The sequence below is a fragment of the Mesoplodon mirus genome (assembly GCF_964341445.2).
Source record: "Mesoplodon mirus genome assembly, chromosome: 10".
Classification (NCBI taxonomy): Eukaryota; Metazoa; Chordata; class Mammalia; order Artiodactyla; family Ziphiidae; genus Mesoplodon; species Mesoplodon mirus.
Window position 1 is genome coordinate 63,981,800 of NC_138986.1, and position 27,145 is coordinate 64,008,944.

General features: G+C 33.2%; 1 protein-coding gene across 4 annotated transcripts in view; it reads left to right on the top strand.

Moving 5' to 3' along the window:
- EPHA7 (EPH receptor A7) overlaps window positions 1–27,145 on the top strand; it is a 165,021-nt gene that overhangs the window by 45,692 nt on the left and 92,184 nt on the right. For all 4 annotated transcript variants that reach the window (XM_082634292.1, XM_082634293.1, XM_082634294.1 and 1 more), the window contains exons 4-5: window positions 12,811–12,966; window positions 13,786–14,121. In XM_082634292.1, coding sequence (XP_082490418.1) covers window positions 12,811–12,966; window positions 13,786–14,121 — 492 coding nt within the window. The remainder of the gene's footprint in view (window positions 1–12,810; window positions 12,967–13,785; window positions 14,122–27,145) is intronic.

Sequence of the window (27,145 nt, forward strand, 5' to 3'; positions counted from 1 at the left end):
TAATTTTTCCATTGGCATACATCTACTCACAAAGGTTTTTATGTCATAAATTCTTATACAATACTTGATTATCCCTAAATTACATAGGACTGAGTCAATAACACCTTAGCTTTTAGATATTCTGTTTACTTAAACATACATACAACTACTATTCTTATCAGTCTTTTGTTGAACATTTACCCAAAAGGTAATTCAACTTAAATATTGAAAAAAAAGTCTATTCTAAAAATATTGTCTGATCTATTCCACCTGGTTTCCATCTGTGACAGCGTGTCTTCACAATGTCATGTGCTTTTCTTTTGTATGTTCTTTACCATTTGGCTTGGATGTAATCTTTGAACTGATGTTTTTTCTTCCTTATTGTCTGTATTCGGATTAGTATAAATTGAAACTTCCAAACCTTTATGTAGGTTTTGAGATGATTTGATTCTAATTAATTAAGAAGATTTAATGCATTATAAGCTCTCTGTATTAAATATTATATTATAGTGCCATTAATATAGCAATAGAATCAATCATTATATTCTTTTTTATTCTTTTCTTTGTAAGAACTTTCAGCGATTTTTCATTTACATTATTATCCTTTTCTGTGAGAAAGCAGTATTTCACTTCTGAATTTCTCAGTTATTTCAAATTGACTATGTGGGCGTATATGTGTTGAGTTTGATACTTTGTAGTGTTGACATTACATTTCCTGAGATCACCATTAATGTTAAGGTACTTTATGTTTTTATCCAGTTTTTCTGTTAAATTTAAGTTTTGACTTGAAAACAGTGAGATATTATATGTTCATATAAACAGGCTTTAACCCTTAGTTTTGTCATGCCCCTCCTCCCATAGGTCATAGGCAAAACAAATTAATTTGAGATATATGAAACTGAATGGAATAATACAAATGTACAGAAGAGTGTGTAGATATATGTGTGTGTTTGTGATCATAATTTAAAAAAAGTTGTAATAGCCCATTGTATTTAAAGTAGTTCTTTTGTTTACTCTACAGTAATTGTTTTTAAAATTTAAAAGAGAGCCAGAAAAAAAAATTTAAGTAAATAATAAATAAATAAATAAATAAATAAAGAGAGCCAGTTAGAAATAAATTGAAATCATTTTTCATAATGTGAGAAATATCAGTAATATTTCTGTGTTTTCCAATAGAAATGCTAATTACAAGTATTTACTTTAAAGTTGGCCTGTCTAGTTCCAAATTACTAACAGAAATGAAATCATTTCTGCACTCTCTAGAATATGGCAATTCTAGATTACCTAAAACTAGAATATTCTTGGTTTTGAGTTTGGATAGATCTGATATTTAAAGAAAAATGGCCTTGTTTAGGAATATGAGGGGGACTATTATTCTTTAGATTTTTGTCTTGGAAAAGAGCCCTACACTGAAAGTTTTGTTATGATTTATAATTCACTACTTAGTAGTTTCTCTTTCTTGGACCTTCCTTCTCCCATGTTCAAAGAAAATGTTCTCAATTATACTCATAAAATATTTTACATCTCATTCATACACTTATTCATATTACTATGTTAAGGATTCTCATAGAATCATTTTAGAAATCATCTAGAGCATTAATCTAAACATGGCTATGCAGTTATTTCCCTGTACAGCATAACAGGGAACTCCTTAGGAGTCTGAGCTCCTGAACTGTCTCTCCTATAACTGTCAATACTGAACCACATTCTACTAAGAATGTACCACGTCATTTCCATTGATCCGATTACTATGGAAAATTTACTAAGTGGTGTCAGTGAATTAACCTTTGGTAAGTGGGATGGCTATTACCAGGTGCATACTTCTGTAAGATGAATAAACGTTCTTTCATTCAATAAATGTAGGTTAACCTCCTGCTGTATGCTAGACATTGTGCTGTGGTTTTGGGATCCATGGATAATATCATAATCCCTGTCCTTGTGGTGCTCACAGTGAGCTGGAGGAGACACACATGAAGAAATAATTATGACAGTGTTAATGCCACAATCATGACCAGTTTGTACTGCCTTCTACGTAGGAGTTAAGCTTCTGATTGATTGATTCACAAAGGATGAGTCAGTTATTCTTAAAAAAAGGAACTAAACTAGTTAAGATGTCTTTTTACATGTGTAACACAGCTTTTCCTAAAGAATTTATTAAGAAACATATTAAATAATATTCTATTAGTACCAAGATTGTCTTTTTGCAAAATACTGTGGCTGCAAAGTAGATAGGATATGGTAGAACTATATCAGATTATTGGCTTGGTGTGGAGATAAAAATTAGCAACTAACTGGTTTTCTATTATTAAGAAGTGGAAAGTATGGGTATCCAGTTAGAGAATTCTTACTATTTTGTTTCTCTCTAACCATTCTGTTTATCTAACAATTCTGTTTATCTCACATATATGTATATGTATGTATCTATTCACTTTGTGTGTGTGTGAATGTCTGTTTTGAAAAAAATATTGAGCTCAACAACATCATTTGTTGTAAGGACTTATTCTGCCTGTTATTTTCTTTTATTTCTGAGAATTAAGGATTGAGTGAATCTCCTCAATGTCCTGATGCATCTTTTTAAGACGTTCTTCTTCCGGGTAAACTGATTTCTTTATGATCTTCAGGAAATGGTCCTCTAACATAACAGAAATGATTATTTATTTCGCCACATGTTCAAACTGCCTTCAACTGCTCTAGGGTAATTTGCTTCACAAGACTTAGTATTGATCCATATTTTATAACTGACTAAATAAGAAAAAAAGAGTCTCCACAAAATAGCTAGAAAGATTGCCTTAACTGATGATTTCGTTTTAATAATTTTTGAAATGATCACAGAAAACTGATGGTGAAAAGCCCATATCTTAGACTGCTTAAAATGGAAAGTCTGCTCTTTATTTTAAGAAATTAAGAGAAATTAATTCTTTTCATTTTGGCTATGGATCTTGCAGACTTTTTCTACATATATGTAGTTTTAAATAGATTGTAGGAGAAAACCAGTTATTGAAGAACCACAAAGTAGTCTGATTTTAATTCTTTGAATTTAACTAAAAATGTTCACTTTATTAAATATAACAAAATCTCTAACATTTTTATTTATATACATATTTCTCATCCAGCTGAAGTCTTTTGAACTTGAAATAACCTGCCCTTCCAGAGTATTCTGATATTGCCAGATCCACTATTAGCCTCATTGAAAAACAAGCCAATAACTGCCACAAATAGCTCTCCAGTTTAAATATAATTGGTCAATAATATGTACCTACACACATTTCCTGCATGTCTACCTACACTGAGTAGTTTTTTCACTTCACATTGATGAAATGCTACAGCTTTGGCAAGGTGACTTCTGAGTCTATGTTCAACACTGAAATAGGAGATAATTAAGTGCATTGTAAAAGATACAAATTAAGGTACAATATTTATAATTTATGTAAGTAATTTCTTATGAAAAATCAGAAATTTAATTAGCTTAAGCACATAATTATCCATACGATTTGATGCTAGGTCAAAAGGTAATATAGTATTGAGAGATCATCATATTTGTCTTTCAGCAGTTACAGCTTTGGTCTATTGTCTGGCACAATGCAAAGAGTAGGCAAACAATAATTACTTAGAGAATGAATGCATAATATGGCCATATTTGCCTAATAATTAATTTGTGTTTCTTATTTGCATACACCTCTGGTAATGGGGAAATGGCTCAGTGTTTATCAGGGGTAGAAACCAGAGTGGGATCAAAACTTTGCATGGAAATTGACATTGTGAAATAATCATAATAGTTTACTATTTATTGAGTGCTTATTCTCCACCAGACATTGTGCTAAGTTCTTCACATGAATCATACACTTTAATTCACAATAATTTTTGGAAGTAGTCTTATTATTAGGTTTTTCTATTTTAGGTATGGAAAAACTAGGCTCAGAGAACTTAAGCAATTTTACAAAGGTCACACAGCTAGTACATGCTGGAGGGAAGTCAGATTCATAATTTATATAAAGGACAAGTTGTATTGCCTTTTCAGGATTGTTGGAGTGAGACCTTAGATGATGAAGTTAACAATGTCTGTAATTCAGAATATGAACTTTATCTTTTAAGAACTGTTGTTTTTAATATGATTATGTTAAAACAAGAATCTTGATCTTTCAAAAGAGGAATTCTCACTAGTATATTTTACATTATGTTTTGAATATAGAGCTTATATTATCTGACCTTTCTTGCTGTTTTCAAAACTGTGAGGATAATTTAGCATAAGAAGAATGAATAATAAAATCAAATACAGAAAGTATGTTATTATAATAATTGTAAGGGAAATATTTGAAAATAAATTTGATAGTGGCCTAAATGCTAGAGTAAATCATATCCCCCGTCTGAAATCTTCCTAACACCAGTTACTCTTTAAGAACTTACTGCATCCTCTTGTTCATAATGACATGCCCTCAAGGAAATCTTTTAGTTAAATAAAATAATACTCTGTCATAAATGTCACATTTTTTTAGTTACCACAAATAAATAATATAATATTCGAGTTTGGTTAGCTGGCTTCCCCTAATTTAAGTGTTTTTCACCCATGGGAACCCCATAATTATGTTATTTTGCTATAGACATGAATTAAGGTTAAGGTTACTTTAGTTTATTTCCAGTGGGGTTACTAAATTCTGAGACTTCATAGTTAATTTATGTTTTTTATCTGTAGGTTGATCCCAAAGTAGACCTTTGAGGACAATATTGAATGAGATCCAGAAGAGTCTGATTTCATTTTGAATCTTTCCTTTTATGGGAGTTGACTATTAAGTGATTTACATAATTAAAAATTCCGTTTCTGGATCCTTACCTGCATGAACCAAAATGGATATGCACATCTCTGAGAACACACACAGGGTTTGGCAACAGTGGCACAGGGAGAGATCGAGGTGAATGGCTGAGCAGAGGAATCCTTGACACAGTGCCTGCCACTGCCTGTCAGGGATGCACGCAGAGACAGGACGGCCCTTCCAGAACCTGTCTTTCACACTCTTGCTGAGGCACCACTGAAAGACTGAGTGTGAGTTAGGATGTACCATTTTGGGGTGGTGATGGTGATAGAAATATACGTGTAGCATTTCAACGAAAACAATCGTGCTAGAGTTTAACAGCTAGATAACCAATTACTGTGTAGTTAAAACAACCTTTTGAAAATTTAAATTAAAAAAAAAAAACTAGTGTCTCTAGCTCTTAGTAATGAATAACAAGAAAACAAGGACATCAAAGCCGAGAATGTGAAATGGCTTTGTCCAAATTGCATGCCAGTCAGTGGTGGCGCGGATTTGAACACAGTTCTTTGAGTTAAAATCCAGTTCTCTTTTGAGAATAAGAGAATAAGAGGAAAAAAGATTTTGAATATTCTAACTTGACATTTTTTTCCTCTTTTAATCATTTTGGTAATGAGGTCAGGCTCATGGTGACATTCTGGTACAGTAGAGAGTGTTTAAATGTCAGACTTCAGCAAAACTCCTAGCGTATTTCAAACTGATAATTTAACAAAGAAGAAAAAACTGTTGACAAAGTGCTTTGTTTTATTTCCTTTTACAGTCTAAATCCTGAAAATAAAACTTTTAAATCCTTGTTATTTTACATCTGTTTCTTTTCCACTGTATAGTATCAAAAAACATGAAGTACTCAATTAAATAACTCAGATAAATAACATATATATTTATAATGCCCCCAAATTAGTTTTTCTTTTTAGTTTTAAAACTCCCCAAATTATTTTCAGCACTTGAGCATCTGTTATCAAACTTTATATTTCTGCATCATTTCTTTTCTAAACTCTTACAAGTTAGCTATGGGATAACATGGATGGTGCTTCACAAACTGTAATATACTCATTACATCATGTTGCTTTTATCCTCCCTGCCCGCTGTTCATTCTCAATGTGAAAAATCATAACATGTCAATGACAGGAGGTCTGGCTTTCAGGCCAACTTTTAAAATTATTCCCACTGAGGAACTGCCAATAGGATTAAAATACAGATTCTGGATCTGTCCATCCCAGATGAGGTCAGCACTTTGAGCAGTGGGAATACTATTTCTGCAGTCTGTGCTTTCCCCTTTGCATGCAGAAGCATAGAGGTTAATATGACACAAATATTTGAAAGCTCCTATGGAAACAGGCTAGCTTTGCCTAAATTAAGTCAGTTGTCCATCTGCAATAAATAAAATAACAGCATTCATTAGAATCCGTAGCTATGTATATGTGTAGATTCTACAATAATATTAAAGCCCAGAAAGTTTCAATTACAGAACAATCCACTTATAGTTCATAATTAATAAACTCTTTGCAGCTGTGTAACTGTGGCCGGAAACATCTGCAAAGCCTTATATTTTACACACAGACACATACACATAATTCCTTCAGAAAAAGTTTAATTGTGCTTAAAATCACAGGTCTGGAAACAGAGTAAGACCTGAGGAAGCTGAGTCTAGTTGTATTCAGTTAGCTCCTTGGAGGAGGAGTTGGGGGGGGAAAGGAAACCAGCCCTTGTCTAGCACAGGTGATGTAGGTAAAAAATAAGAATGTTTAAGGTCTATTCATATATTCACTGAAAACTAACTTTGTATATTATCTCCCCTACATGTAACTTGGTATTGATAAGCATCTATTTAAGTTATAAAATTACTCAGTAAAATGCTAGTCCTCAGATAAAAGATAAATTATTATTTATAAAACTAAAAGTAGAAATGGGTAAAAAGAATATATTGATTTTCCTTTGTTTTGGAATTTATAGTTAATTTTTTACACCTAAATGTAGCTTTATAAAAATAGATGAATATAGAGCATATGTGTTAGAAAGGCAAACTAACATATTTTTGACAGATAAAATTTGGTATTTTTTCTTAATGTTGGCTAACTTAAATGTTCAGTTTGAAGTTGCATTATCAATGGATTTTATTATACATGACAACTTTACTGAGGTAAAATTCACATACCATACAATTCACCCATGACAGTTAACAATCTGGTGATTTGTTAGTATAGTTATAGAGTTGTACAACCATCACTATCAATCAATTTTTGAACATTTTCATCGCCCCAGAAAATAACCCTGCACCCATTAACAGTCACTTGCTATTCCTCTCACTGCCCCAGCTCTTAGCAACCACTAATCTACTTTCTGTCTCTATAGATTTGCCTATTCTGAATATTTCATATAAACAGAAATATATAGTATGTGATCTTTTGTGACTGGATTCTTTCACATGGCACAATGTTTTCAGAATGTATCAGAATTTAACTTCTTTTGATTGCTGAATAGTATTCCATTGTGTGTATTCATTTATTAGTTGATGGACATTTTGGTTGTTTCTACACTTTGGGCTATTATGAATAATTCTGTTATAAACATTTAATTATGTTCAAGTGTTTGTGTCAGTAAATGTTTTCATTTCTCCTGGGTACATACTGAGGAGTGGAATTGTTGGGTAACATGATAACTATGTTTAAACTTTTGAGGACTTGCCAGTTTTTTTCAAAGTGGCTGCACCATTTTACATTCCCAACAGCAGTGTATGAGAGTTCTAATTCCTCCATATTCTTACCAGACTTCTTTTATCTGTCTTTTTTAATAGTCTTCCTACTGGGTATAAGTGGTTTATCATTGTAGTTTTGAGTTGCATTTCCCTGATGACTAATGATCTTGAGCATCGTTTTGTGTGTTTATTGGCCATTTGTATATGTTCCATATAGAAATATCTATTCAGATTCTTTGCCTATTTTTGATTGGCTTATTAATAAATTTTAATTTTTTGATTATTTTAAAATTCTAACTTATTATAATTCTCAATAATATCTAATCTTATCTCCCTCATCAATTTTATGGTAGACATATATTTTATCATGCATTCTTTACAGACTTTGATAGTCCGAGAAAAGACCTAGAACCTCCAGGATGATGATTCTAAACACCTGGAAAGCTTTTAAAATATAGATATATCTGAACCTTAATAATGACTCAGTTATCATTAATAGGGCCAAGACAGTAGTCTCTTTTCAAAGCATCCCTCATGTGCAGTCATGGGGCACAGCCCACTAAGATATGGAGTTTCAGTGCCTTAATGTTCAGGATGGGTCAGTTATGTCTGAAAGTAAAGATGGAGTTTAAGATTTCTAAAAAAATGTGCCCATTATGGTTGAGGGAATCCTTCTTGGCTGTAGAGAAATTCTAGAAATATGTGGATTTTCTGGGATAACCAGTTTGTGGGAGAAGGTCCTTAGAAGTATAATCAGATAGAATATCCCCCAAGCTTACCCTTGTAGGTCATAAACCTAAAGTACCAGGGTAAGTCTGAGTATCTACACCCTTGATCAGAAAAAAAAGAGGTATTCCACTTCATCCAACTGCTTAGCCTAGAGTGGAAATTTGTCTGTGGCTTTTACAGTGGCCTTTAGGATTGTTCATTGAGAACACAGAGTTGTTACACCAGTACCGTGATTGTTCCACAGACTGCCTCATGAAAGTATATACTCAAAGGCCTGGCACCCCATTGCTTAAACACTTGAAATCCATTGAAGACAGCTATGGAATATGCTAATGTTAGGAGAGTTTGAGAATCAGGATACAAGGCTTTTGTATCAACTCTCTTATGTATTTAAATATCTTTGTGTTCAGAATTTTGTTGCTCTTAAGTAATTTACTTATAAATGGGAAACCCTGTTCCACTTTGTGTGTGTGTGTGTGTGTGTGTTTTAAGAATTTAAATCCCACATATTATTTGAACCAATTTTGTTACATAAGACAATCTTCTTATTTAAAAAGAGTTGAAATTAAATATAATATTACAGTTACTTCATTGCAGTAAACAATATAGCAGATCTTGGAATATAGTATATTTTGTAATATAATTTAGTAGGTATATTACAGTAGGTAATCTTGTTACTGTCCAGGAAAAAGAAGTTTCATGTGCTTCCTAGATTTTCTTTTTCTTTGGTGCTTTTCCATTTAAACAACTGGCTAAGTGAAATCTTGCTCAGTGTATGAAATCTGACAAGATTATGGTTCTTAGCTCTAGGATAATGAACTTATGTTATTTTATTCATTAAGGCCCCGAGGGCTAGGGAAAAACAGTCCAAAGAATCAGTCCCAGGCCTTTGTGGTAACACTGAAAAATACTGTTACTAAAATTATTGGTGAAATATTATTTTTACAAAAGTAAATATTGAAAACAAATTTTATACATATTCCCAGTCTTCATCTGTCCAGTGAAATATTACCTAAAAACAAAGTTCAGTTAAAAAAACACAGTCATCGAAAGGCAGGAGATTAAAATGGTATGTTTCTTATTGTAACTAATTTTACCATAGTGCATACAGTATATTAATTAAAGTTTGCTTTAAGTTCAAATGCTGTTGAACAAATTGAGAAATAAAGCAAAGGAAGAAAAAAGTTTTAAAACTGCTATTGCACGATTCCTAGAAAGTTATTTTTATATACTTCATCATTATGTATAAAGGAAATTTATCTTTGATTGAGGTTTCAGAAGGCATTTACCATGAAAAACTTTTTTACTAGTACCTTTTTGGAAAACCAGCTGCATTTATAGAGAGAAGAAATTGCCCTTATTTCCATGTACGCTTTTGGGAGCAGCTGGAGGGCTCATCTAAGTCTTCCTTAAGTGATTAAATCTCAGGTATATCACTACACTCCAGTTTCTCTCACAGTATTTTACTCAAGCTATTTCATCTAGATATCTCATCTAAAATTTTAATTTTATGAGCATCTGTTACTTCCTTCCTAAACATTTTACTACGCAATTGCTCACTACTGTCTTGAGAGATACAGGTTATGTCTTCTCGGGTTCTTGGCTTTACTCTTCGCACCATAGCTCCCAAGATTTTGTACTTATTTTTAATAAATCTAAATTAATAGCTTCCTTAGATGTTAAGTGAAAACTCTCTTGTTACAACTTATTACTTTCAATATTAGCTGAACTGAAACAGAATAGTCCTTCAAAGAAAAAATGTTAAGACTTTTATGACCACATTTTTTCGAGATTGCTTCTCTCATTATCTATTTAATGATGGCCATACATGTACTCCATCATTTTGCAGGCATCTACAATGCCAAAATTCATGGTGAAATTGAGGAGATCTATTTAATATCTCTTCTGTAAGGTGTACTAGGATATTATTTCAGCGTTTTCTAAGTTAAAATAATAGCTTTAAATTAGTCAAAGGGTATAATAAAAGGCAATAGGGGCCCATTGAAAATTCATTTTGGGGGTTGCTAAAGCTTCGAGACCCATTGAACAGATGCCAGACTTTGGCTCATTCAGCAGTCAAGGCTGGTGCAATAGCATATGGTTGAGTCTCAGCAGTCCTGTGTTCTAAATCCAGTTTTAGCCTAGACAAACAGAATTATTTGAAGAACTCAGGTTAATTTTGCTTCAAATCTGTTTTCCCATCTGCTAAAATGATAACAGAATTTAATGAAATTTGAAAGTTGAATGATAAGGGTTTTAAATTTCTCTACATTAGGTACTGTATACATTCTACAAGCCATGTAAGTGGAGCAAGAAATGGACCTGCTTATTTGTGGGAAAAGTGGAAGTAAGCCTTTGGTTAGAAGCCTTTATTAGCAACAGGAGGGTGAGAATTGCGAGAGATTGCACTAGGTAGTTTGCTGCCTACAGTTCTGGAAGCCTTACCTAGTGGATGTTAAATCGTGTTGCCATTCCTCCCCCATTTCCTTGCTCCCCAACTCCTGTCCCTGTAAAAAGTGAGTAAATACACATAATATCATAAAAGACTCTCAGCATACATCTCTTCTCTCTGTCTCTCTCTCTCTTTTTCTTTGTTAATTCTCTGGGCCTTAATGTTATCAAGCTGCAGGTTGTGAGTAAAGCATTGCCTTTTCTGTGTTACGGATGTTCTATCTGATCACTGAATTACGGATAATATATGGGGCAAGATGCAGTGCATACTTAAAGAAAGGAATTTCCAGCCTGAGAAATCCATGCTAAATCCTTTATCCTACCAGTTAACCATTCTTTTATGTGGCAAGATTGTATCTTTAGAAACATTTTAAAGTGTTATTTTGTTTCATATTATTTCAAAATCGAGCTCGTTTTTCTCTCTGTGTCTTAGATTTGTAGTAATTGCTACAAGAACAGGTGAAGATGCATTAAGCTTCGTTGCCTAATATGTTTGTGAGTGCTTCCCTCTTGTATGAATTGAGGAAGCCAACTAAAGGCAGACTGGCTTCTGAGGGCAGCAGTGGATCATAATTTACAAAGAGATGATGGTAGTTCTGTTCACAAATCTATAACATCACAATATGACCTATCTTTAAGTTTCTAAGTTATCTAAAATACCTGTCTTGTTCATATAAAGCACCCTTATATTCTTGAAGCTTAAAAGATAATTTGGAGTGCTCAATTGTACCAGATTATGTATTAAATATTCAGCATGTGAACAAAAGTACAGAATGACTTGACTTTTTTCTGGAGGATATACTATCTTAATAAGATAGGATTGTTTTTCCACCCAAGAGGGAAAATGTGATTACACTTCTGAATAATGCTTAAGTTGAGAACATTAAACAAACTTGAATCTAATACATTAAAAGTTAAAATTGAATTTATGTTAAATATTCACTTATTTTTCTTTATAGGTATGATTTATTAATTTCTATTAAATTTGAAGGTCACTAAAACTTAAATAGATATTCATTTAATAAAGATGGAGGGTAAATTGAATCTATTTAATATATTCAATGTATAGTACCATCAATTAATTTAAAAATGGTTGAGATAATGAAAATTGAGCTTGCTAAATTTTAGCTGAAGATAAATATGTAAAATGTCTGGAGATAGTAAATAGTTCCAGGTTACTTGATTTAATAACAAGTAGTCTCTAAGTGAGTTAGGGCAACTTCACTGGAAGGTGATAGAGATGTCTATTCCTTTCTGAGAGCAGTTGCTGTGTTAGTGTGACTATCTTAACCTCTCCCAGCAGAGGAGAAATGGTTATCACCTGTTTGTAGTTGATGGCTTTCTCCTTATTTCAGGCAGAATAGGTTTCTTCTATTCATAGGATTTCATTTCATTATTTTTAGTAACAAGGAAGTTCGCTTAATGGAAAGCAGCCTGCCTTGGAGCTTAAATTGGTTGAAATTATATCTTGAAGTTTTCTGAAAATTGCAGGGTGTGAGGGGGAATACGTTTCTATCATTTTCAGATGACAGTTTTTACATCACTATTATTTGTAGTCAGGTAATAAAATTAGTTTAATATTTTTCACTATGAACCAAATTCACACATAAAAACTTAATTTATAGCTATACTAGATTAAGAAAACATAACTTTGAAGTGTGTTAATGTGAATCAACAAGCAAGTTAATTATTACTGAAATCAAAGTTCCCCTGAATTAGCTCTCCTGAGATTTTATCTAAATAAATTATGCTTGTGTTTAGTTTTGGGCTCTAGACTTTGGACTGATGCCAACTACAGGTGCAAGTTTGCTGTATCATTTGGTTTTTATTATTTTGTTTTAAAATACAGTATTATACAATTGGGTTATTGATATACACTAAACAGAATTTTACCATAAGGGACATGTTTTTCCCTTCTTGTTTCATATAATTAGAGACTTATGGTTTATAATTAGTTCCCAGGAAACATGACAACAGATATAAAAAGAATATGTTAGAAATTTCTTATTGGAATCTAGGTTTCTATTGAGTCTGGTGATAGCAAATTTGGAAACCAAAGTTCACATTTTATTCTTTGCTAAATATTACTAAAATTTAAAGAAGGTCTGTTTGTTCTCATGTTTCTATTTTCACTTTGTTCTGCATTCCCAGCCTGTGGCCGTGGGTTCTACAAATCCTCCTCTCAAGATCTTCAATGCTCTCGTTGTCCAACCCACAGTTTTTCTGATAAAGAAGGCTCCTCAAGGTGTGACTGTGATGATGGGTATTACAGGGCTCCATCTGACCCACCATATGTGGCGTGCACAAGTAAGTTCATAATTGTAAAATTAGGACTTTCAAATCCCTTCCATTTGTTTGTAGTATTGTGACATCATTGAGATAGGCATGAAATTTATGAGTACATTCCACAAACCGATGAGGCTAAACAATAATATAAAAGAGATACATCTTACATCATCATCAGTGTAATTTTCATGTTTGCCAGATCAAAATGCATTTTAATCTTGTTTTACACATGTATTCAATAGGAATAATAAATAAAATGTAAAACTTATTTGAGTCTTGCATGGCTGTGAAATGTTATTAAAAAGTAATGGTTTCTGACTTAAAATTCCATCACTAAATAGGGCAAATCTTACATCTTGGTGCTTCAATTAATGAATGTTTGAGAGACTCAAATCCAAAGCCAATTCCAGACATTACTATAAATCATTCTTGAGCACATTAAGAATGAATGGATGTATTCTCTGTTATACGGTTAAAAGGCAAAGTATTTTTAAACAACTGCACAACTGTTTTTTTAGGTGCATTAACTGTTCTTTTTTAATAGCTTGGAAGAAAAATAGCTAAAGACCGTGGCAAAAGGACAAAGACAGTTGTTATCCTGTTTTCATTTTGACATATTAAATAGAAAATAAATAAAGCCTCTTGCCAAGTGAATTCAAGAAGGCTTTTATTCAGTTTCTCTAGGAAAGGTAATGAAATGTTTATGTGCAAGAGAGCGTTTCAAGTAGTTTTCTGTATGGTGATTGAGCCACTAGATTAATGCCTCACATGGATCCTTTAGTTCATTTTTGTTTGTTTTTTGTCTATTTTTGTTTATTTGCTTATTTTTGGTTTCCAAAGGGCCTCCGTCTGCCCCACAGAACCTCATTTTCAATATCAACCAAACCACAGTGAGCTTGGAATGGAGTCCACCTGCAGACAATGGGGGAAGAAACGATGTGACCTACAGAATACTGTGTAAGCGGTGCAGCTGGGAGCAGGGTGAATGCATTCCCTGTGGGAGTAGCATTGGCTACATGCCCCAGCAGACTGGATTAGAGGATAACTACGTCACTGTCATGGACCTGCTGGCCCACGCTAATTATACTTTTGAAGTTGAAGCTGTAAATGGAGTTTCTGACTTAAGTCGATCGCAGAGGCTCTTTGCGGCTGTCAGTGTCACCACAGGTCAAGCAGGTATGTTTTTGTGTTTGTCTTGACTAAGTGAAAAATGTGACTACATAAGTGAGGTCTCTCGCTTGAATATCTTGTTAACTTGGCTCTACAGAACTTGATTATTCCAGCTTGTTGATTATTCACACCTTTCGCTTTTCTTTGCTATTTCTTCTGTTGCCTGTTAAACCATTACTAGACTCATTAACATCTCCTCCAGAGATCTGGCAGGAGAAAGAAAAGGGGATAAATTGTAAACCAATTAAGACTGCTCTAAGAGGACCAACTCTATTAAGATCTAGGGGAGGAGAGGGAAAATATTGGACAAAATAAGATGTAGGATATTTCTTGCATTTTTAATTTACCTTTTTGTGTGCTACGTGCTCATGATTAAAATCTACAGGATAATTAGGAATAATGAAGGAGTTGGCTTCAGCGTCTCACATGGTGTTAACCAGTTTTTTACCACATAAAATGTTATATCTGTAATAGGTGACCAGTCTGCCTTAAAATTTGCATGAGGGAATTTTACATTCCTCACTAGATTTGTGATCATATTGATGTCTATAGTATTGGAATAAGTACTTGAGAGATCACATGAGGCTTTCAAAATAAATGAATTAAGAAATATAATAATCATGATGATTGTGAACTGGTAGCTTAGCCTAAAAGCAGTTTTCGCTTATTTTCTTATTGGCATTTAGGATGCCCTGCTTGGTCATTCTTTGCTGTGGTAAGTAGGTTTTGGAAAATATAAATTGGGAAGGAAGCTTCAAAAATTGGAGACTTTCTAAACCTTTAGAAAAATATTATTACTGGGGGAAGTTCCAGAAATTGAGAGCTTTTTCAAACTTTTGAAAATTCTTGCTGCTGAAGGATGATGCTATGTAGTCAGAGTATCCAAGTGCTATGTCATCGTCATTAATAAAATTGGACCTGCACTGGAGTACTGAGCTGTGTAAGCATCATAATAAGCTTATAACAAGGTCTTCTTGATCTTTGGCTAGCTGTCAACAGTAATATTATCCCAAATTCCTGGACATAGACTAATCTATTCTTCATATCTATGCCAATTTTAATAAAATGTTACCTATTTAAATTATATCTGCACAATGAAGCCTATACATATAGTCTCATGCTTACCATTTTGAACAGATTAGTGGGTTCCTATTCTAAAGGTCTTATTTTGATGTTTATTTAAAAGGCTATTGCAAATCAGATTTCTTACATAAAAGCTGAAGTCTGGAAGTAAAACCACATAGAAATTTTTAGATCTTCAAAAATTGGACAAAAGAAGCAACTCATTTAACTGATATTTGGATTGATTCATTTTATTTACCCTTACACCATTTGCCATTCTTTTATAATGCTGTTGTTAGTAGGTGTTTTTACTTGTTTTGCTTTATATTGAAATTTGTCATTGTAACGTTACAGTGGGTGGGTTTGAAACATTTTAGGTTCATGATTATGACACTAGAGCTATCTTTGGAACCATTAATAAAAACTCTTAGATCTGATGAGCTAGAATAACTACTTTATTCTTGCTGATAATAAGTAAAAGAAGGGATATTTCTATTTATTTTTTAATACAACCTAAAGATACTGAACTGATACCACAAATAGAGTTTGCCAGGTAGGCCACGTTGGGGATCTGTTTCCATGATCTTTAAATGTTCATTGTTTAATTTTTCAGGTTAATACTACACAGCCTAAATAGGTCATAGATATTCCATAAGTTCCTGAATCAACTGTCTTATAGTAGTTACGTAAAATGGCTTTGTCCCTTGATTCTCTTCCAGTTAAGAGCAAACTAGGTTTGTTTAGTTTTGGGGGGGAGGTAATTTAAATGTACAAAAATTAGATTGCTATGATTACACAACTATGTAAATATACCAAAAATTATTAAATTGTGTGCTTAAAATGAGTAAATTTTATGGTATGAAAATGATACCTCAGTAAAGCTATTAACATTTTTAAAAGAATAAATATAATAAAGTTAAAAAGCAAACTAGGTTTGTACTTTTATATTAAAATATTAATTCACAATTGCCTGGTCCCAACTACATCTCAAATACTAAAAACCCATGAACTTACACTCAGCTTTTTCTGCTTTCAAAAAGAAAAGCATTAATAAGGCAGCAAACTGCGGTAATTTTAAAAGTTTTAATTTATTTTTTAACTGAGGAAATTTAGAATATGTTAGTGACTATTGCTCAGTTAAATTTGTACCCATTCCCCCCATCCCATCGTCAATATTTTTGCTTTTTCTAAGGGGGAAATGATTTGAAACTTTGTCCATGTTTATAACTATCCATGGAAACCTGCAATGATCCTTAAAATTCTCATTCTGTGTTAATCAAACAGCATCACCTCTCACCTAGTTTATGCTTCAGTCACTTCAATAATGAATTTAAGGATCTCTGGTCAGTTATCAGTTATTGCTCATCAGCAATCCACTGATGCCTAGTACAAAAAGAATCTGCATGTGTCTGGGCAAGAAGAGAGAGTAAGGATGGAAAATCATCAGGCAGTGTTTGAAAGGTAGTGTGTACTTTGTAGCTCCTTTTCTATTAAGTTTGGAGTCTGGAGCTCAGGACCCCCCATACCAGTGTTTGTGGAAATGGAAGTACATTGAAGACCCCCTCGTCCTTTCCTCAGGGTAGGAGTAGGGTTATTGGTGTTTAAAGACCTGTACCCCAAGCCCTGCTGCCACTTATGAGGTATGTGCTGTTGGGTGGACTGCTAAAGTTCTACAGGAGTATGATGGAGATAAGATGGTATCTATCTTCCTGCATTATCCTGCTAAATGAGATATTGAAGAAAACTTGAAAACTCTTTATTGTCATAAAAATGTTATTGCAGTGAGTAGCGTAATGAATGCTGATTAATCCTCTTTTTATGTAACTCTTTATGAACCTGTCAAGGCAAAACACACTAAAATCTTTACCTATTGCCATGTGTCCAGGGTGGGGTGTATAATCGAGGCCCAGGATTGACAATTATGTGTTATAACATTGCAGGAGGGAGAAATTAATTTTTTTTATCTAGTCACAAGTTGTCTTAAGACTGAGGTTCTTATTTAAACCAATAATTAGCTTTAAGATGAGATGTTTATAGAGAAGCCTAATACGTGATATTCATATTTAGATAGTTTTTGTATTTACTTATCGGGAACATACTACCTACACAAGGTGTCTGGAATGTATTCTTTTTGTTGCTGTTTTGTTAGGAATGATACTGACCTATTAAGGGTGAAGTCACACAGCTTAAACTTAGGTACATTGGAGATATATATATATATATATATATATATATATATACACACACATATATATATATATATATATACACACATATATATATGTATATGTAAGATGGAAAACACATGCATTTGACTTATGGCATTATGATCTTCATTCTTCCTTACAGTGGAAGGCTCCAAGTAATTACATGTGTTCTGAAGTGGTAACTATTTAAATGCTACTTTTCAAAACATTAACCCAGCCAACTGTACTGAGTAGTATATGTTAAGCACTGTGCAGAATGCTGAAGATAGGAAGGCAAAGAATGGTCCTATCCTATGAGGAACTGTTACTATAGCAGATGTATATTTATTTATACAACTAATTATAGGACACTTGAATATAATGTGATGCATGCTATAGAACAAAATTAGGAACAAAATACAGAACCCCAAAAAAGGAATGATTCATTCCATCTGTGGAAAAAAGGGGAGTCCTCACAGAAAAGATGCCAATCAATCTAGAACTTTAGAATGGATATGGTTTTGCCAGAAGGAGGACAAGTGAGTCATATTCTAGGCCTTCAGGTGGACCTGTACCATGAAAACATAATCATTGCCACTACATTCCTTCCACAGATCAAGTGCATTAACACACCAAAATGGGCTGCAGAAAACTTAGTAAAAACAGGTCATCTGAAAATTACTGTCTCTGTCTGTAACACCTTCCTTCACTGTGGGATCATTTAGACAATTAGATAATTTTAAAATTTTTTAGAAAACATAATATAAAATTATAATATGTGGTCTTTCCCACAAACAGACTTAAGAAACTTAGTCATTATTCTTCAGGTCAGTAATCATGTTATGTTTTTGTCTTCACTATCTAACACAATTCTTTCTCTGTTCCTAATGTCGTGTAATTAATTCTAGTGAGGAAACTAGTCACACACAAGAAAAGTTAAGTGATTTTACGGGAGTGAAAACATTCAGATGTGAATGGAAAAGGCATAGGATTTGATATTTGATGACATGATAACTTCATGTTAGACAAGTTATTTCACCTCTTTAACTTGAATTTTCTCCTGAAATGGGATCATGTTACTTGACTCCTCATATTGTAAAAAAAAAAAAAAAAACAAAAAACAAAAAAACAAAAAAACTGAGCTTTTAGCTTAATACTTGTTATATTTGTTAGAATAAAAACAAAGTGTTTTTGTTTTTGTAAGTGTGTTATTGTACTACAACAATGATAATAATAGAAGTAATGATAAGGGTTACAAGTGATTGAAAACAATACAATTTTGGTACTTTTAAAATGTACCAGGTACACGGAAAGTGTGTCAAGTTGAGTCACAATGTCTGTGGACTCATGTAGTCCTCCTAAATAACAGAGAGGTCTGGGACAGAAGACCTCTAAGAGCCCATCTTATGTACATAATTAAATGGACAGTCATAATACAGTACAAACTATACATTGCACAGTGCAAGGTTGACTGCAAATTATTGATAGCTGAGTAATATGTGTACAGATACTGTCATTTTAAATGGGATCCATGACTTACAATGCTGCAGAAAGCACTGGGAAGAAATTAAGGATGAAAACTGGAACCTCTTGAAAGAGGATATGATTTCCCAAATTGGGCTCCCTAGAAAGCAGACACTTTGATGCAGATTCCTTGCAGGAGTTGTGTTAGGGCATGTACTTGGGATCAGCACGATCTGAAGAGAAAGGAAAGGAGCAGGACTGAGCAGAAGGGAAATTGAGCCATAACGCAGTCTCATTGGGATTCTCTGCCAACTCCATGGCAAGCTCTCCACCCGTAAGGGACCTTCAGATTGTCCCAAGTTGAAGAGATAGTGGCAGGCTTTTATACCTCTTTGTCGTACAGACACTGGCTGCAGACTCCTCTAGCAGGCTCCTCTAGGAAGGTGTCATTTTTCAGAGAAGGAAATTCTAAAGGGCGGCAGGGAACTGAGGTTTGCTTTTTCGCAGCTATCTCAGCAGCTAGCAAATATGTTCTTCATTCCTTCACCAAGGGTAATGGGGACCGTCCATTATAACATCCATTACATAGAGTTAAATCATGCCAAAGGATACAAGGGGCAAAGTTCAGAGTGTGTTTAGAGAATAAGTGGTAGCAACTGGATGAATAAAGATTTGTGGGAAGAACTAATGGGAAAGTTTATTTTTAGGAAAGAAGACCTTTCTAATGGGGGGAGGAGATAGTGGGAACTGGATGTTTTTGAACGGAAAAGTTATGGAACTGACCCTGGTTTACATCTTAAACTTTTGTGTATCTTCCACAGAACATTTGATGTATTCCATATAGCAGTTTGTTTTAAAAAAAAAATTCTCCTGCTTAGCCTTGATTCCTCTGGAAGACAGATATATAGAAAACATTTTCTGAAAATATGAGAAAGTATCAGCAAAATTGCCATTTTGAGGCAAAATTTCTTAATTTCTCTACAAAGATATCATATAGAATCTCTCTCAAAAAGAACTATTTTCTTTTTCTCATCATCAATTTTGTTGTATAGGGGTGAATGATTTATATAGCACTTATATACATATTATATCATTCAAATTTGAAGTAAATTTATAAAGTTGGTAAAAACAAGTATTAATACCATTTACAGGTAAAAAGTTGAAGCTTAGACTTACCAGTGTCACATGGTAAATTATAAAGTGGCGACCCAGATTATTGTAATCAAGTATACCCCTTACCTCAGAATTATTATGCTCTGTAATCTTATCATGGACTTCTATCTTAAAGAATTTAGCTCTAAAATCCTTTACATGGGAATTTGCAGATTGATTTAATGGTCTGGTCATAAATTACTCTTCAATGAAAAGGGGACCTCCTAAGAAGTTTTGTTTCCCGAGGATATTAATAACACATATAATCTCTGAGAGGGAGCATTGGTAACTATAGTATTTGCCTCCTGGCTATGATTTTATTGCCCTTCTTTAAGAAACTTCAGAAACAACCCTTCATATCTTAATGGACTAATTTCCCTTACGTTTTCAAATCATATTTGAAATCATATTTCAAATCTTATTTCTCTGTCAAAATTAAGATTGGCTTCAGTATTCCCTTTACTTAGATTTGTGATGTTTACATAATGTTCCAAATGAAATATAATCATAGAGTTATATGATATAACATTATACATAAGCAAAATTCTACAAAAAAGAGAATACCAAAAGTCATTTCCTGTATTTGTCTGAAATATCTTCACTCACATTTATTAATGTGACTCAACTGTGATGATTTTTCTCATAAGTTAACTCAGATCATCTCTTTTCAATGATTTTAAATAGTAGGCCATCAAATTATGTGTCCTTTAAGGAAAACCAATTAGTTCCATTTAAGTTTATATATTTTGAGATTTCTTAATTTTTTAAGGGAACGTAATGTTAAGAAAATAATATTTTCTTGTTTGAGAACATTTACTGAGTAATATTAAAAGCAGTTATTGCCATAAGGTGTAACAAGATATAAATGCAAAAAAAAAAAAACCCAACAATGACAAAAAATGTGTGGAAATAGTGTCAATGTTATTAAAACATGCATACATACATACACACACTTACGCAGTCTGCAGCAGAAAAATCAACTGAATGTGATTCCTTTAACAGTAAACCATTCAAAAATGCATTTCTGTTTCTAGTGTTTTTATAAATCTGATGTATCTGAATGGCATAGCAGAATTCAGTCATGCTAATTTATACCAAAGGGCATGACATTTTAGAAATTTATATGATTTGCTTTGCAAGTAGGAGCTTTAGACTATGTTAGTGAAATTTAATTCTTTATAAAATATTTTTGTGATACCACTAATTTGAAAATATACATGTAGATCCATTTACAGTTTTTCTTCAGTGATCAGTAATTAAAAAATATATATAAAAGATTTTTTGGATGCTATTTTAATAAAATTTTCATTATAGGAAATGCAACCATGTGGTATAAGTACTGATAACAAGTATTAGTGACTATTTATTGACTATTTAGTATGTGCTGATCACTTTACATGTAAAGACCGATATGCCTACACAGTATCGTCACATCCCAAGTTCACACTGAAAATTTGGGAGCAAATTATGTCTTTTTGTGATCTGATCTTACAGTAAGTATCTCATGCATTTTCTTATAATATTTTTCACATATTATGTGTGAAATGTTTGTCTTCCCTGTTAGAATTCACAGTGTAAAGAAACAGTGGCATCTTTGGTCTTATTCTCTAGCCTCTGTAACATATTAAGCCCAGGGTACATGCTTAGTAAACTTGTTGAGTTAAATTCATAAATTCATTGTTTATTGTCCTGTAAAGAGACTTTCAAAGATTATCAAGATTAATACATAAAGGATTAGTTAAATTCAAATGCATTATAATTTTATTTAAATCATGCAATGGATATATAAGATAATGATTTGAAGTATAAAAATTTTGTGATTTGTCTTAAAGCTATAGATATACTTAAAATCTTAAACTGAGTTTTTATCCATAACTTGGTATTTAAGTAGAGATTTAGAACAAAAGCTTAAAATAATCTTATTATGAAATATTAAGATACAAGTCACATTTAATTTTGAAAACTTTTAGAATTCTTCATATTTTGAAAACCTGCAGAAGGTCAAATTATTTTTTTTCTTTTTGGACTACTTTTTTTTTTAACATCTTTATTGGAGTATAATTGCTTTACAATGGTGTGTTAGTTTCTGCTTTATACCAAAGTGAATCAGTTATACATACACATATGTTCCCATATCTCTTCCCTCTTGCATCTCCCTCCCTCCTACCCTCCCAATCCCACCCCTCTAGGTGGTCACAAAGCACCGAGCTGATCTCCCTGTGCTATGCAGCTGCTTCCCACTAGCTATCTATTTTACGTTTGATAGTGTATATATGTCCATGCCACTCTCTCACTTTGTCGCAGCTTACCCTTCCCCCTCCCCATATCCTCAAGTCCATTCTCTAGTAGGTCTGTGTCTTTATTCCTGTCTATTTTAAGCACATGACACCAGCTTTTTATAGCTTATTTTAATAGTTTTTTCCTTTGTGTAGTTTTGTAACTGCTTAAGACTATAGCACATAGCTGTTCTGTGATTTTTCTTGATTAAAATATATGTAAGGAAATGCCTGTAAGCACCCATGTTCTCACCCCACACCTTCATCTTCATCCCTCCTTCTTGTTCTTCAGTCTCAGTATCTTTGTAAGTTGTCATATCCACCCTTTTCTGATTTTATAAATATTTGTAGTGAACTATCTATGCTTATGTTGTCAGGGTGACAAGTTGATCTCCATACTATTGAATGGAAAGACTTTGTTAATGTTTGAAAGAAATCTAGTATGTTCTAATCTCTTGTGTTTTCATTTCAATATATCTTAATCTTTTCTTAAACTCTTGATCTCAAAATTGCTGTTTTGTGGGTAATATTTAAGTGGGAAGAAAGAGTTGATTTGTGCAATAACTCAGTTATAATACTGCTGTGGACTGAACTGTGTCTTTCCCAAAATTTTTATGTTGAAGCTTTAACCTCAGTGTGACTATATTTGAAGATAGGGACTAAAAGGAGGTAGTTAAGGTTAAATGGGGTCATAAGGTTGGGGCCCTGATCCTACAGGATTAGTGTCCTTACGGTAAAAGACACCAGAGAACTGGCTCTCTCTCCATGCACATGCAGTGAGGAGAGATCACTGAGTACATAGCCAGAAAGTGGCCATCTACAAGCCACATAGAGAGGCCTCATCAGAACCTGAACCCTACTGGACCTTGATCTGGGACTTCCAGATTCCAGAACTCTGAGAAAACTAATTTGTTTTTTTTTAAATACCAAACCAATGGTATCTTATTATAGAAGCCTGAGTAGAATAATACAAATACTCATCCCTGAGATAGTTTAGTTCCATCCTATTATTTTGAAGGAAAGTATTTATTTTCCATATGCATGAGGACAGCTAAGGCATGAACACGTTTTTGTGAATAGGTCAAGGAGTGGGAGTTATAGGCATTTTATGCATTTCTGTGATTTTGCCCCATCAAAAAGTACTAAATTTATTTAGTGCAATACATTAGTAAGTGCCAGAAAGACCAATAGTAATATTTTGCTTTTGACATTAAAAACATTCTGGTTTTTAAACCAGAGCCAATTCATTATCTCATAAATTGTAGAAGGTGCTACACTGATGGTAGCAGAACATTCAATACAAAATAAGTTATGAGTTTTGTCCCTGAATATTCAAGCTTGAGCAAGTTTGTCATATTCTTGGCAATTTTAAACTAGCAATTTCTACATGATTAAGAAGTGACTGCAGTTTCAGGATTTTCTAGTGAAAAAAATTTTATAACTATATGTTTTGGATATTTAAATTTGTAACTTGTTAAACTTAAGCTTCCTCTAAAGAGACTCTTCAAAAAATATGACTGCCCATTAGGATCATTATCTTGGAATAGTCCATAATGATGGAATTATGTAAAGTAATTCTTATTATATATGCATTGTCCTTAATAGAAGATCCTTCATTTTGCTACTCGCAGTTTGTAGAGATTATAGATAATTGAAAATATAGCCACTAGAATATTATTTATAACAAAATAGCTACTTTACTTTTAAAGTCAAGAAGTTTGTTCAAGGGAGATATAGAAAATCTGTTTTAACTGAAATGTGACTAACCAGACCAACTGCTCTTTACTTTTAGGGAGAAAAAGATACAAAAAACAAGTTAACAGTAGGGACTGATGTAAAATATGCAAATTTTTTTCAGGTTACAGTCCTGGGTCAATATATATTGAAACCATTCTCTTTTTCTGAGGGTATTACATAATCATAAAGAATAAAACAGCAAAATGTATGTAGTATAGTAAGATTACTCTGCTAAGAATACAAACTAACATGTTTGTGAAAGATTTTCAATATGAATTGAATCAAGAAGTGATTTTTGGTTGATCCTTAGTTGACCAAAACTGGTTACCTGATTTACTTGGTGGTGTTCCACAATACAAAAAGGTTTTGATCTGTGAGTTGTTTGCTTAGTTCTTATAGAGCAAACTGTCATAACCATTGTCCCAAAGGAATAGCATTATGAAGACAGGCACAGTTTCAGAAAAACTTCATTTAAGAGCAAGAAATCAATAAGCTGCATTTCGGAGAATGAAAAGTCAGTGGATGGTAATTCATACATTATTCATGTATAGACAAGTATATATAATGTGAATTGGTAGCGGTGATGATGATGATGATATTGACGATAAACATTCAGTGAAACTAATATAATATTGTATGTCAATTATACCTCAATTTAAAAAAATGGATTTGAAGTACATATTTAGGTTCCACCCAGTCCCATCTCCTACACTGTGCTACACCCAACTATACACATCATTTTAAGCCTTGGATGAGCTGAGGGACATAGCTTTGAGACAGGTAGGAGATAGTTTTTAAATTGACAAGCATTTAGTTGTTCTGTTTTCAGTACCAGTGTTAAAAGAGAGTAAATGTTGATTATTTTATTCCTTGCTTCGCTGGTGATGAATTGAAGCAAATTTGATTCAGACAAGCAACCTGGTGGAATGATGCAGAACCATCCACAAGAACATCTGTACTAATCAACCAATGCAGTAAATTAGAGCTACAAGGAAAAGACATTGATCCAAGAGAATCATTAACAGTTTTAACCAACCGGTCTAAGTTATAGGGTGAAGGAGGGAACACTATCAAGATCTTGCTTTTCACATCTGTCAATTACTACGGCAAAAGCCTGATTGCTACTTGTTTCAATTCAAACTGTTTTATGGCTTTGGTTCCCTTTATGCTATTGTAAGCAAGAAACAAGGATTAAGAGGTAAAAACCCAGGAAAAATTATCCAAATTTCCTGCACTCCATTTACAAAGGAGTCAGTCACAAAGGGAGAGATAATTGCTGCAACTTAACAAAATAATCAGGGAGAAGGCAGAGTGCATGATATATGCTCTGTGACAAAGCACGGGGAAGAGATGTGAATGCAGTCCTGTGGTTGCTTGCCTTGTCTTAAGACACAAGGACTAGAGAAGTTCCATGAAAAACAATTAGTGTAACTTTAACGCACACAGTTCTTAATTATCCACGGCATGTTGACATCAGATAATTATTGTCCCAAATTTTAATAATATTTGACCATAACCTCAGCATATAGAAAGATGCAGAACACTGAGCATAGCATTCATAATGGCAGTCATGTATTATATGATAACAAATGCGAGGATACTGGTTAAGCCATATCCCTATTGTATAGGTTATTCAAATGTTGCTAATACTCTTAAACACAACACCCTTAGCTCCGGTTACATTAGGCTGTTACATGTGATCTGATGTATCTACAGACATGTATATGGACAGTTATAACTATATGTATGTTTTAACTTCATATATTTTATGAGCATATATGCATTCCTAAATGAATGGATTTTAGGATGTTGGTGAGACTTAAAAGTTATAGGTTTGGGAATGATAATCATAGATGGTGAGTTAATGAATAGCCTTTTGGGGGAAAGAGGAGGTGGAGCTAGAATTTAAAAGTTTGAGAGAAAACTGGCAGAATATCCAAAGCACATGACAAAAATCAAAAAGGAGTACCCAGACCATTTGGATAGGAGGGCTGTCACAGTCACCAAAGAAGGAAAATTTCCTGAGTCAGTTGATCATAGAATCAAATGTCACAGGAGGTCAATAGAATGGAGACAGAAGAAAGTCCATTGAATTTAACAGTTTCAAACCATGAGACAATTTTGATAGACAACTTGGGGTAGAGAATGTCATGATCATATTTGTCATGGTTCAAAACAAAGCCTCACACTATGACATATGGGGCATAAGTGCTCAGTGTTGGCTGAATTGAAATGTAATTACTTTTTATGCTGATTTCATACAACATTTATCAGACTGGTAAAGATTCTAAGATAGATTATGAGTCTGAATTTTGTTTGAAAAAAAGACTGCCTTTGTTCTTTTCTAATACATTATCGAAACCTTGTTTTCTCCTTGTTTTGACATCTCATCCTGTTTTCACACATCCCTGACGTCACTAAGAACCCAGATTTTGCCTCACATATATTTCATTGTTGAGAACTCGATAATTTCAGAAATAGAGGTCATAAGAAAAAAGATGTTAATTCTGTTAAGATAAACTATGCATTTACATTCTTAATATAAAATGTTGCTTAATTCTTAATTATTATACTAATATATTTTTTCTTCATATAAAATTAAGTATATATAGGTATAGTTACATTTTATGTTATGCTTTTTGTTTCCTTAGTTCTTTTTCTCCGTAGTTTCTTTGCTTTCCTCAGACATTTTAAATTATGCTCCATATCATGTGTTCATCTATAAAAATGTAGGAGAACTACCTAAAAGTTTGGAAACTTTATTCTTGCTATTTTTCTGTATTATAATACTAAGGGGCCTTCACCTTTTATTTTGAGTCACATTTCCTTTATCTTTAAAAATTGCATAAACAACAAACAGAAAGCCATGATGCTATTTCACCAAACCTTGGGAATTATTATGATTTGTAAGTCACTTCTCGTGCACCTGCTGCATTAAATACTGGTGTTATGTTTGAAAAGATACTAACTGACCTCCTTTAGACTGCTGTCTGACTACTTTGATGTTTCATTATTTTCTTCAATCCAGGGATGAAATGGATGAATGGATCTTAATTATAGTGTCCTGGTGACTCTTTTTTCAGACCATTTTTCTGGACAAGCATCAGCTAGTCTGACAAATCATGAACAGTTTACTTTATAGTTTGGCTGGGA